The sequence below is a fragment of the Nomascus leucogenys genome, chromosome 13, assembly GCF_006542625.1.
Source record: "Nomascus leucogenys isolate Asia chromosome 13, Asia_NLE_v1, whole genome shotgun sequence".
Taxonomy (NCBI): domain Eukaryota; kingdom Metazoa; phylum Chordata; class Mammalia; order Primates; family Hylobatidae; genus Nomascus; species Nomascus leucogenys.
Window position 1 is genome coordinate 18,865,318 of NC_044393.1, and position 12,845 is coordinate 18,878,162.

General features: G+C 43.1%; 1 protein-coding gene across 1 annotated transcript; it reads right to left on the reverse strand.

Moving 5' to 3' along the window:
* Positions 1–9,767: 9,767 nt before the first annotated feature.
* Positions 9,768–12,229, reverse strand: PI3 (peptidase inhibitor 3). Its single transcript, XM_003253623.3, has 3 exons — positions 11,310–12,229; positions 10,176–10,451; positions 9,768–9,942 (listed from the first exon to the last, which is right to left on the reverse strand). Exons 1-2 carry the CDS (start codon positions 11,386–11,388, stop codon positions 10,177–10,179), a joined length of 354 nt encoding a protein of 117 aa, XP_003253671.1. The 5' UTR covers positions 11,389–12,229; the 3' UTR covers positions 9,768–9,942; position 10,176.
* Between the last annotated feature and the right edge of the window lie 616 nt (positions 12,230–12,845).

Below are 12,845 nucleotides of genomic sequence, written 5' to 3' on the forward strand. Positions count from 1 at the left end.
CTCCAAAAAACCACAACCCCAGTATAATGAGAAAAACATCAGACAAATCTCAGTTGAGGGACATTCTATAAAATACTTCAGCAGTACTCCTCAGAACTGTCAAGTTCTTCAAAAACAAGGAAAATGTGTGCAATTGTCACAACCAAGAGGAGCCTAAGAAGACATGACCACTAATTATAATCCACATTGTCCTGGATGGGCTCCTGAAACAAAAAGGACCCTGGTAACAGCAAAGGTAATATGAACAAAGTCTGAACTTTAGTTAATAATAATGTATCAATACTGGTTCATTCCTTGTGACAAATGCACCCTAGTAAAGTGTTAACAGCAGCAAGGACTGCACACCAGCACACAGAAAGTCTAGCAAATGCTCTGAGCCTCCAGGACTCTTTCTCTGTATTTTCATATGTGGACGTCCTCCTTCTGGGAATGAGTTTATTTCAATCATAGGCTCTCCTATTCTTTACACACGTATTTCTGGACCCCGATGTTTCCTTTGAAAAGGGCAGAGGCAAAAGTTCAAGAGAGCTCTGCACTGAAAATCAGTTGTTCTTTCTGTATAATTTGAAGTTTTTACTGTTCTCTGACTTCAGGTTTTGTTGAAGAAATGATGTTTCTGAGGTTTTCTCATTCTTCTGTGTAATGATATGGCTTTGTAAGAATACCTTGGGGGATTTACATTCACAAGCACATCATAACTCTAGCTACCCTCGAAGTCTGGCGAATTTTTATTTTTCTGGTAAAATACTCAACTGGAGAATATTTTTGTAAGAATATTTTAAAATTTTGACTTCATAGAAATTGAAAAACTTTGTAAGGTTAAAATATATGTTCTAGCTAAAACAATGGTTAACAACCAACCAGAAAAAAATTTTTAAATGTATGAGAGCAAGGGGTAGGTTTTCTTTGTAGAAGAATCACTCTTATAAATCAATTGAAATATTATGGACACCTAGTAGAAAAAAGAGCAAAGGGTATGAAAGGACAGTAAACAGGAAAAAATAATGTTAACACATGAATCAATACGAAAAGTGTACCACCTTGTTTATCATTAAACACAAATTAAAAATTATCATATTATCATTTCATTTCCTGTATCACAAATTTAGGCAAATTATTTCCCATCTCTGGACATGCTCAGCAGACACAGTGCTCCCACCTGGAATTTTAGATCTCCCTGGAGTGACTCGAAGCAGCAACTGTGCTCGGATACTCTTCTCCAGCATAAGGCAATGTTCTGGTCAGCAACGAACCGCATATGTGATGGTGCTCTCATAAAATTATGATGGAGCTGAAAAATTCCTATCACTTAGTAATGTCATAGCTGTGGTAATGTCACAGTACAATGCACTACTCACATGTTTGAGGTGATGCTGGAGTAAACAAGCGTACTCCACTGCCAGTCATATAAACGTACAGCATGCAATCATGCACAGTACATAATAATGATAGTAAGTGACTATGTTACTATAACTAGTATACTATACTTTTTATCATTATTTTAGAGTGTCCATCCTCTACTTAATTAAAAAATAAGTCAAAACAGTCCCAGGCAGTTTCTTCAGTCTGTAATCCAGAAGAAGGCATTGTTATAACCAGAAGTGACAACTCTGTGTGTTTTTGCTCCCGAAGACCTTCCATCATGGCAAGATGTAGAGGTGGAAGACAGTGATATTGATGATCCTGACCCCTGACCCTGTGCAGGCCTAGGCTATTGTGTGTTTGTATATTAGTTTTTGTTGTTGTGGTTGTTGTTGTTGTTTTGAGACTGAGTCTCCCTCTGTCGCCCGGGCTGGAGTGCAGTGGCACGATCTCGGCTCACTGCAAGCTCCACTCACCTCCCAGGCTCACGCCATTCCCCTGCCTCAGCCTCCCGAGTAGCTGGGACTACAGGCAGCCACCACCATGTCCAGCTAACTTTTTGTATTTTTAGTAGAGATGGGGTTTCACCATGTTAGCCAGGATGATCTCGATCTCCTGACCTCGTGATCCGCCTGCCTTGGCCTCCCAAAGTGTGGAGATTACAGGCGTGAGCCACCGCGCCCAGCCAACGAAAAGTTTTAAAAGGAAAAAAAATAATTTAAACGGAAAAAAGCCTATAGAATAAGGATATTTTTAAAAATAGTTTTGGGTAGCTGTACAATGTGTTTGTGTTTTAAGCTAAGTTTTACTACCAAAGAGTGAAAAAATTAAAAACAAAAAAAGTGTATAAAGATTTTACAGTAAGTTAAGATTAATTTATTATTGCAGAAAGAAAACTTTTAAGTAAATTTAGTGTAGTCTAAGCATATAATGTTTATGTCTACAGTAGTGGACAGCAATGTCCCAGTTCTTGCCATTCACTTACCATTGACTTAATGATTCACAAGACCAATCAACTTGCAGACTTTCAAGCTCCATTCATGGTAAGTCCTCTATACAGGTATGCTATTTTTAAATATTTTCTATCATATTTTTTCTGTACCTTTTCTACATTTAGATATGTTTAGATACACAAGTACTTACCATTGAGTTGCAATTGACTACACTGTTCCGTGCAATAACATACTGTACAGGTTTGTAGCCTAGGAAAAATAGGCTATACCATATTGCCTAGCTGTGTAGTAAGCTATAGCATCTAGGTTCCTGTAAGTCCACTCTATGATGCTCTTGCAAGGTGCAAGATACAAGAACATCATAAAGTGGACCACCAAGACTCCAGTTATCCTGAAAGTCTGGTGAGGTTTTTGGTTTTATCTTTGTTTTTTTTTTTTTGTAAAATACTGATTTGAGGAATTCCTAAGAATGATTAAAATTTGACATTATGAAAATCGATAATATTTGGAAGGGAAAATATGATATAAGCAAAGGAAAAGAATGCAATCATGCATTGCATAACTAAGCCACAAAATTACCTAACAACCCATTTCTGAGACCATGTCACTTGTCACTAAGTGACCCATGACTGTAGTTAGCAACTCACCAGAAAAAATATTTGTTAATGTATAAAAGCAAATGGTGAATCTTATTTAAATAATAAGCACTCCTACAAATAGATTGAAATAATCTGGACAGTCCAATAAGAAAGGAAGCAAAGGGTATCAAAAAGCAGTCACTGGGGAAAGGTTAACGTCTGAATCAATACGAAAGCTATACCATCTCACTGAACACTAAACACAAGTTCAGAATTCATCATGTTTCTTTTGAATTTTTTTTTTTCTTTTTGAGATGGAGTCGCTCTGTCGCCCAAGCCGGAATGCAGTGGCGCGATCTCAGCTCACTGCAACCTCTGCCTCCCTGGTTCAAGCAATTCTCCTGCCTCAACCTCCTGAGTAGTTGGTATTACAGGCGCCTGCCACCATGCCTGGCTAATTTTTGTATTTTTAGTAGAGATAGGGTTTCACCATGTTGGCCAGGATGGTCTCAAACTCCCGACCTCAAGTAATCTGCCCACCTTGGCCTCCCAAAGTGCTGGGATTACAGGCATGAGCCACCACGCCTGGCCTTCCATGGCTTCTTTGTTTTTTTCGGTATCACAATGGATTTGCTAAAAACTAGGCAAATTCTTTCCTATCTCTGGAATTCAGTTCTAACAAACGTAAAAATGAACGAGGTAAAAGGATTGTCTCTAAAACTCCTACAGTCCTTTCCACAATGAAAGAGGCTAAAAGATACTGTAAAGCTATTTTATTGAAACATGTGAGATAAGAATAAAAAATACAGAAAGTTAAGATAATTAAAATGAGAGAATAAGGGGGTGCTGAAAATTCCACTCAGAATAGCTGACTTGTCACAGAGTTGTAGAAAACCATCTCAGCCAGATTGCTTCCATCTGCAGTGTCTTCTCTTTGTTTTTGCTTTCACACATTACCTTATGCTGTTCCATCACTCTAGGCTGTCAGGCTCAATCCAATGGACCATCTTTCATGGCCCAGATCAGGTGGATCCATCAAAGTGATCTTCTTAGGAAGTTAGCGCTACATCTTAGTTCTAGGCCCAGCAAGGCTACGGAGCACTCTGTGACTGAAAGACCTTCATTCTCCTCTCTGGGACTGTTTTCTCCTCCTTAATGTGAGAAGGTGGTTCGTGATAATGTCAAGGGGTACTTCCTGTTCTAAATTGGATGGAAGGCTGTGTAATCAGGGGACATGCTAAGAGCTGATAAACACTGGGTGCCTGTTTTTACCTCCTACGGCTGACACCTGCTTACCCTTGAGATGGCTGACCCACATGACTGGTTGGAGAAGAGTCTCTCTGTCTCAGTTCTAGACAGGGCATGAGAAGTGGCTTGAGTTTTCCTGAAGCTGACCAGTGGCTGCTCTATCGTTCCATCTTGGGAATGATCGTAAAGCCTCAGGGACGAACAGAGGGCTGCTGGCCTCAGACAAGAAGCCAGAACCCTGCTGGGTTTTGAATTATTGGATCCAGATGGTGGAAACAAATGGAGGAGAGCAGAGAATATATGTCTTCTCTTGTAATTGAAAACTTGATGTCTGCTATGCTCATGAAGCCACTGTGAGTCACTCAAATGGCATTTTAGAGGACTTAAATGTGCCAAGTGGACCCCAAATCTGGTCATTTTTCCCCTTCTTCTGACTTCCTCCCAAAAGTTACCCACATAGTCAAATTTCTCCTTAGAAAACTCTCAGTCAGGGGTGTCCAATCTTTTTTTTTTTTTTTTTTTTTGAGCCGGAGTCTTGCTCTGTCACCCAGGCTGGAGTGCAGTGGTGCAATCTTGGCTCACTGCAAACTCCACCTCCCGGGTTCACGCCATTCTCCTGCCTCAGCCTCCCAAGTAGCTGGGACTACAGGCGCCCGCCACCACGCCTGGCTAATTTTTTGTATTTTTAGTAGAGATGGAGTTTCACCGTGTTAGCCAGGATGGTCTCGATCTCCTGACCTCGTGATCCAACCGCCTCGGCCTCCCAAAGTGCTGAGATTACAGGCGTGAGCCACCACGCCTGGCCAGGGGTGTCCAATCTTTTGGCCTCCCTGGCCCACATTGGAAGAATTATCTTTGGTCACACATAAAATACACTAACACTAACGATAGCTGATGAGCTAAAAAAAATCACAAAGAAACTAATTTACGAGTTTGTGTTGGGCCGTATTCAAAGCCATCCTGGGCTACATGCAGCCCGCAGGCCACAGGTTGGACAAGCTTGCTCTAGATAGTTTGGAGGCTCTGTTAGAGGGGCTGAAAAACTCCACATGCTCAGGCCTTCTCTTTTCCAGATGGTGTTACTGAGGTTAGTGAGAACAGGGAACTCATCCAGGTCTGTTAGGAGTAAGACTTAGGTCTGGGAGGTGGCACAGTACTACCTGTTCCTGAATTCCAGAAGGGAATTGGAGGACAGAGGGTATCCGGAAGGGACTTGAAGCTGGATAAGTTAACGTGGGTAGAAAGACTCCCTTTTCTGCCCAGTTACACAGCCTCCCAGGTGGGCAGGACCAACCTTAGATGTGGCAAAAAAAACAAAACAAAACAAAGAAACAAAAAAAGATACTTGGTCCAAAGTCGCATCTCCCAAAATGGGCCATCTTCATGCTGTGAATTCCTTACTTCTATTAATTAATAATTTCCTTTGAAATTCTAAACAATTGGAAAACAATGAAAGACTCCAAGTATTAGGAGATAAATACTGAGGCATCAGTTGGAATTATAGAAATTACATTTGAAACAATTTGATCAAGTCAGCTATTTTCAGACAATTGTACAACAAACCCATGTCTGGGAATCAGAGAACCAGTTCTTTTCTGGGCTTGACTTACTGAGTGAAATTAGGAAATGCATTTCTCCCTTCAGGAGTCTGTGCAATCTGGATAAAGTAAGGAGGGAAATGACATCTCCCCACAGTCATTTTGTTGTCCCTTATGCCATTCAAGATTTGTTAATCAGGTGTCAATATTTCTAGGGAGGCCATGCAGGGGCAGCAAAGTGAAACATGTTGGGGCTTCATACCTCTCTTTGAGGTCTTGAGTCTCCAAGCCCTTGTCTGGTTCCAGCACTCCTTGGACAAGGCTGTCTTCCCTAGTAACAGCACCTCTCATTGCTTGGGAAGTTGGGAGAACTGGTACCCCATATCTGCTTTTGAAATCTGGTTTGTGTCTAGAGGACACATCCAACGCATGGATCACATCCAGAATTATTGCAGAGGGAAGAAATGAAACGGAAGCAAGAAAAATAGCTTCTTTTCAGCTCACCCAAAACATTACTCACGCTTTCTTTTTTCTTGATCTCCTTCAAGTGCATTAATAATTTTTCTCTAACTTCTTTCAGAGAGTAGTTTCCAGGAGATTTTTTTGGGGTAGTTGAAGACAATAGAAGGCAGAAGAGGAAGAATGAGTAACTTCCACAATCTCCTCCACAAGAGGTATAAAATAACACCACCACTAAGAAATTTCTAACCAAAATCACACCCTTAACATAACTTGAAAACAAAGAATGCCAAAAATACAAAATACCTGTCAGTGAAAAGAGAGCAAACAACAAATCCCAGGGCTGGGACTCACACTCTCCTGCTGTTTCCAGCCCCACTGTAAAACTTAAAGCTTTGCAAAATCAACCAAAAAAAACTGCTGAGGAAGGAATGACATAACCACGATGGTGAAATAGAAGGCACCTGCTCATGTTCCACCAGAATGACAAGAATCCTACACTCATCCACAGTCCAAAGTCTCTCTGTGGGAGCCTCTGGATCTGGATTCAGGGGGAAGTTTGTGAAACTCTGGTGGAGCCCGAGACCTTGGAGGGTCATATTGAGAGTGCAGATCAACACCCACGTGGCTGATCTGCTGAGCTGGCTCCAGAGTTCAATCCCGGAAACGGCCCATTCAGGGGTTTGGTTACATTTGGCCTTGAGCCTGAAATCAAACCCATCTGCTGTGGGGCCCAGAATGAATGACACACACTAGGGCTTTGGCAGAAAGGCCTTTCTGCTCACTGACTAGGCAGTGAACCTGAAAGTTGCCTTGTGATTCAGTTCCAGACCCCATCAGTTGAGGTCCCAGCTCAGAGCTGCTCACACAACAACCCAGAGGGAGACTCACACATATCTCATAGCTTAAGATCCTAAGCCTCCCTGACAGGCTTGGCAACCTCTGTTGCACAGCAGGTCGAGATGGGATCCAGTCTCAGCTCTGACACTTCCTGCTGTAATTGAACTATCCTTTCAGTGCTGAGACTTGCAGGGAGATATGTACTTGTCTTGGTCAACAAGATGGAATCCCCAGCCTCCATCCCACAGCAGATACCAAGCGAGGGGCCATTCCCAGCTTCAGCTCCTTCTGCAGGAAACAGGAAACTATTACGTGTCTGCAGGAGCTTGCTGGAAGATGTGCAGTCTTTCTAAGCCAATGAGACCGGGCTCTCCAGCCACTGCCCCACAGCAGATCCTGAGGGGCCCAGTATCAGCTCCACCGTCTCCTACTGCAGTCAGAGGACTATTGCAATTGGCAGGGTCTTCCTGGGAGATGTGTCCCTGCCTGATTGAACATGAAAGGAATTACAGTCTCTGTTCCACAGCCAATCCTGGATGGAAGAAATCACTGGTGTCTGTGAGACCTTGAGCTGCTCAGCTACCTTGCTGGGCATAGACTGGCCTCCTGGCCTGCTTCCTGAGGGAAAAGAAAGTGTCTTTTTGGAATCTTTCAATTTTTCTCTCTCAGTGGCTTATCTTTGCCTGAATTCAGACAAGAGTTAGTTCTTTTGTTTTTGTAAATAGTGAACATACCGTCTGAATCTTGTTTCTTAAAAAATTCAAGTTTTCTTCATTGTTTTGGAACTTGACATTGATCTTTACCTGAATTAGATATAATGAGGTCTGATTCTGGGTTTTCTTTTGATTTCTATTGATTTCTTAACCTGACTATTCTTCTAACAAAAACAACATATTGATTATTGTTACTTTGCAAAACTTTTTCTTAAATCTAGGAGGTTCCAGTGCCCTAGGGTTAATCTTCATTTGTAAACATCTATGCCTATTCACAAGAATTTATGCTTCCCCATAAACTTAAGTATGGTTTCAAGTTCCCTTAACCTCCATAACCACACCATATTAAAAATGGATTTTGGGTATAATACACCTTAGGGATAAATTACATAAATATTAAATATTGAGTAAATAGTGACATCTTCACCACATAGTCTTCATGTATTGTGATATGTGCATATTCATGTATTGTGAGTATGTATATATTCAAGCATTTTTATAGCCTGAAAAGTTATAGATTTCTTTTTTAAAGCTCTGCCTCTCTCCTGTTAAGTTTATTTATAGCAATGGTGTGATTTTGTTGATATCGATAATAGAAAATGCAGCATGTCTAACTGATTGTTGCTAGCATATAATAAAAATATCATTTACTATCACTTACAAACCTTGTGGTTTTTAATGGTTACTTAATCTCTCTTAGCTTCAATCTTTTTACAAAATTAGAAAATAAAATATGTATAATGGCCATCTGAAAGGGACTTATGAAAAATAAGTGACAATACACGTAATCTACTAGGTATAGGAAATAGAGTAAATATTAAAAAACAGAAACCATTATTTCCTCCAGTGATGTATTTTGTATTTGTCAAGCCAGAAGTTTGGGTACTGCTCTCACCTGTACTCCAAGACACCCTAGTGTCGAAACACTACTGTTGTTCGGACTAGCCCCTGAACAATAGGGAAAAATCATGGCTCAGATGCTCGTGGATGGGGCAAAGTCGTTCAGTGATCCACAGTGTCTCACCCCAATCCTCTGCTCCCCATGTCTTCTCAGAGCAGGAACCCAAGAGGAGCTGTTTCAGATCCCAGAATGGCAGGATTAGACTTTCCTTTGCAGAATAATTATACCTTACCCCCTCAACTGAAATAGACCTCTGAGGCCTGAAAGGGAGACATACATTTGCCAGAGGTCACCCAATACGTGGCGAGGCAAAGCCAGTGCTCAGATCACCTGACTCTCAAGCCTGTGCTCATTCCCCTTCACCCAGGCTGCTCCCCGCCTGGGGGCTATGGCCTTCTCTGAGAGTATCCTTGTGCAATGGCAGTGGGACGAGTGGGTCAACAGGAGAGCCGTGAGGTTGCTCATATTCCTGCCCCTTTCTCCACTACTCAAGTCTGCCCTGCCGCCAACATGTATGTCTCCAGAGAATGCTATTCACCCAAACCTCTGACACCACAGTATGAAAGACTTAGTGTATCTTGCCTCCTCATCCACATCTTAAAACAGAAATCTGGAAGAGAATATTGCTTAACCTAAAGGAATGCTACATCATGGAGGAATCTCAGGCATAAACCAGTGAAATTCTAAAGAGCAGGAATTTCGCAGCATCTGTAACATTATCCTTTCTGTGTCATGTTGAAAAGATATAGATCCCTGGGAAACATTAATGAGAAGGAAGCGGGGAGCTGTAGGTTCAGCCATAAGGGTTGGCTGGTCACACTGGCAAGGCCGACAGTAGCCAGGTCAGGACTGATGGTGGATTGGAAAAAAAAGACCTGCTTATGGTTTATGTAACGTTTATTTATTTTTTTGTGTTTTGTGTTTTTCCTGGTCCTTGGCCAAAGGCAAGATTTCCAGATTTCCATTTCCTGGTGAAAAGGAGATGGCAGCACTGGGGCTGATTATTGGATTTGTAATATGAAGCCCTAGCAATGGGCCTCCTGTTTCCTCCCCCCGCTCTGCTCTCTTTCACCATGGGACCCTTGCCCCTCTTCACTGGAGAGAAGAAGTCCCAATTCTCCATCCATTTCCCCAAAGCATCCAGGAGCCCAGAAGTCAGAGGAACCAGAAACAAGTGGAGCAGAAGGAACTCTTTATTGGAAAGTGGATGAGAGAGGCAGCTCCAGGCTTGGGCATCCTGAATGGGAGGAAGAATGGACAGTGTGGGAAGTGGAAGGGCAGCAGGGACCTAGGACCAGATGGGGCCTGTAGCTCTGGGGACGGCACAGGTGCAGCAAGGACAGGCTCCATCTGTGGAAGAGAAGAGAATCAGAGGTGAGAGTCAGCACATCAAAGCACTCAGAGGCAGTGAGGAAGACAGATCATCCTTCTAGGCACTCTGGTTATAGCCTCTCAGACCCCTCAGTCTCCCAGTCTTTCTGTCACCTCCCACAACCTCCCGCCCACCAACCTGGGATGGTTCCCCACCACTCAGCCTTCTTTTGTGTCTTCAGGGGTCTCCTCTTTCTCCAGCTAGTGCTCACCTCACTGGGGAACAAAACAGGCCATCCCGCAAGAGCCTTCACAGCACTTCTTGATTCCTGGGCAGTCAGTATCTTTCAAGCAGCGGTTAGGGGGATTCAACATGGCGCACCGGATCAAGATATTGGGGCAAGAGCCAGGCTTAGTGGAGACTGGACCTTTGACTGGCCCTTGCCCTTTGACTCTATCTTGACCTTTAACAGAAACTTGTCCTTTAACAGGATCTTGTCCATTGAATGGATCACGGCCTTTGACAGTGTCTTGACCTTTAACAGGAACTGTTAAAAGAAGAAACGAGCCCACATTTATACCCAGTAATCCCCCGCTTCAGCTGCCATGTCTTTCCTCTGGGTCTGGGTCCATCCACTGCTTATTGCAGCATCTTCAAACCATGACCTGAGTAGGGAAGGTACACCTGGGGGAGCTACACTCTTGGAAGCCTCTTCCTTTTTTGGGGGAGTCTACAGGACCAGAGTTCCCTTGAGTATTTGTTTCTTCCCCCTTCCTCCACTCCAAGTCTCTCAGGAGCAGTGGTCAGACTGGGGTGACACCCAGCAGTGAAGAGGACACATTGTCATTTCTTAGGAAGAGCATTGGAGTAGGAAAGAACCCTGAGCCACATACTAGGAGACTTGAGCCCCATCCTGGCTCTGGGAATTACCTTGGCAATTGCTCACTCATTTCTACGTTTTGGTTCCCTCCTTATAAAATGGGGGTCCTCAAACAACATGATTCCTGAAGCCTCGTTGTTTCTTAACCTCCTTTTAGAGTACTGATTACTCTGGTGCTTTTATGGGGCAGAGAAACAGGGGACTGTGTCCACACCCAAGGCTTCAAATCCTGGAGTTCATTATTTTCTTGCACATTCCTCACAGGTATTGACATCTGAGGCCAAGGCTACACACCAACATTACTTCCACAAACAGTCCTGATATCTCAGTCACTGAGGTGGAAAGCATGTGGAGTCCACCGGCCAAAGTCCTGTTTTTTCTGAATATGATGGCAAAGAACAGAAAGCTGAAATCTGGGCTCCAGTGCTGCCTACTGCTTCAGAAGTGCTCCCTGTCCTGGCCCAGGGTGTCCCAGATGGTTTCCCCTTAGTCCAACCCAGCCCAGCAGGTCACCTGTTCACTCACCTCCTGTGACAGCTGCCTCTACAACCAGCATCCCAGCTATGAGGAACACCACCACGATCAGGAAGCTGCTGGCCCTCATGGTGTCAAGAAGGTGTTTGGCTAAGAGCTAAGGCCATACCAATCTTTATGCAGTCCAGCTTGGCCTGGCTCCAGGGGCGGGTCTGTGGTATTATCAAGGGACATGTCCTTAGCTATACTGGGAAATATCCACCCCATTCTGGGAGGGACCTGGGGGCTTTCCCCAAGGATTATTCACAGGGAGAACTAATGGACATTACATCACATCATCTCTGATTGTCCCAAGAGCTTTCCTACTTTCTCACAGAGTAGAAGTGCTGGCTCACTTATTAGGTAACATTACAATGAAATTCTTCATGTTTTGAAATACAGTGAGGCCCAAGAAGAGAAAGGAATGACCGAAGGTTATTCAGCAAGTCACTGGTAGATCCAGTCTTGATTACAAAACCAAGGTGTTTCCCCATTATGCTCTGGTGCTACAAACCCCACCCAGATCTACTTTATCATTTTACCACTCCCAGCATCAAACTGGGCGTTTCCTTCCTTCTTCCCTGGTCCTGCAAAAAACTCTGTAAGACAAATTTGCCTTGAATACATAATGACTAATTATCGCACTTTGCTGTTTCAGAGACGGCCTTTCAGATGCATCAAGAAAGTAATTGGAAGGTGGAATTCTAGGTCTGAAGAGGGATGATGCCCTTGAAATCACAGTGGTAGGGAGAAAATAATCAGAAAAGAGTAGAAAACACATATCATGTATACATTGGACATCTACAGTGTGTGTGTCCAGCATGCCTTCCCACTTCTTTGAACAGCACCCTGTTTCTTGTGAAGAATGGTTGTCTCTTTGAACCATCAGCTTGTGAGTCTAATGGGGACTGCTAATCATGAAAGCCTGACCCCTGACCACAAGTAGGGTGTGTGTGTGTGTGTGTGTGTGTGTGTGTGTGTGTGCTGTGTGTGTGAAACTTGGTCTGGTCTATTAAAATATTTTATTTGAATGGGTAATGAAAGGGGAAAAAGGGGGTTCCTTCTTCTGGAAAAGGTGATATATATGAACCAGGGAATTCCAGAAGTGGTTATCTAAGTCTGGGGGTGGAGATCAATTGTCTGAGAAATTCACTCTTCGCCTGGCAGAGACCTTAGCTTAGACCCCTGAAATCTTTCTCATAGTAAGAAAGATCTTAGGAGAGCGATATGAGCTTTTCTTTATACATGGTACACAATTTGCCTGTGAATTGCTTGGTCCTGAGCTTTTTCTTGTTGGTAAGCTTTTTTTTTTGGAAGTTAATAGCCTTTTAATTTTTTATATATATATATTTTTATTATACTTTAAGTTCTAGGGTACATGTGCACAATGTGCAGGTTTGTTACATATGTATACATGTGCCATGTTGGTGTGCTGCACCCATTAACTCGTCATTTACATTAGGTATATCTCCTAATGCTATCCCTCCCCCCTCCCCACAACAGGCCCTGGTGTGTGATGTTCCCCTTCCTGTGTCCAAGTGTTCTCAT

What these genes read in the sequence shown, in the direction of transcription:
- PI3 (XM_003253623.3), bottom strand. Translation starts at nt 11,388, where the DNA reads ATGAGGGCCAGCAGCTTCCTGATCGTGGTGGTGTTCCTCATAGCTGGG. An exon ending in AGAGGCAGCTGTCACAGGAG is followed by an intron (nt 10,452 to 11,309) that starts GTGAGTGAACAG and finishes TTCTTTTAACAG; the next exon opens with TTCCTGTTAAAGGTCAAGAC.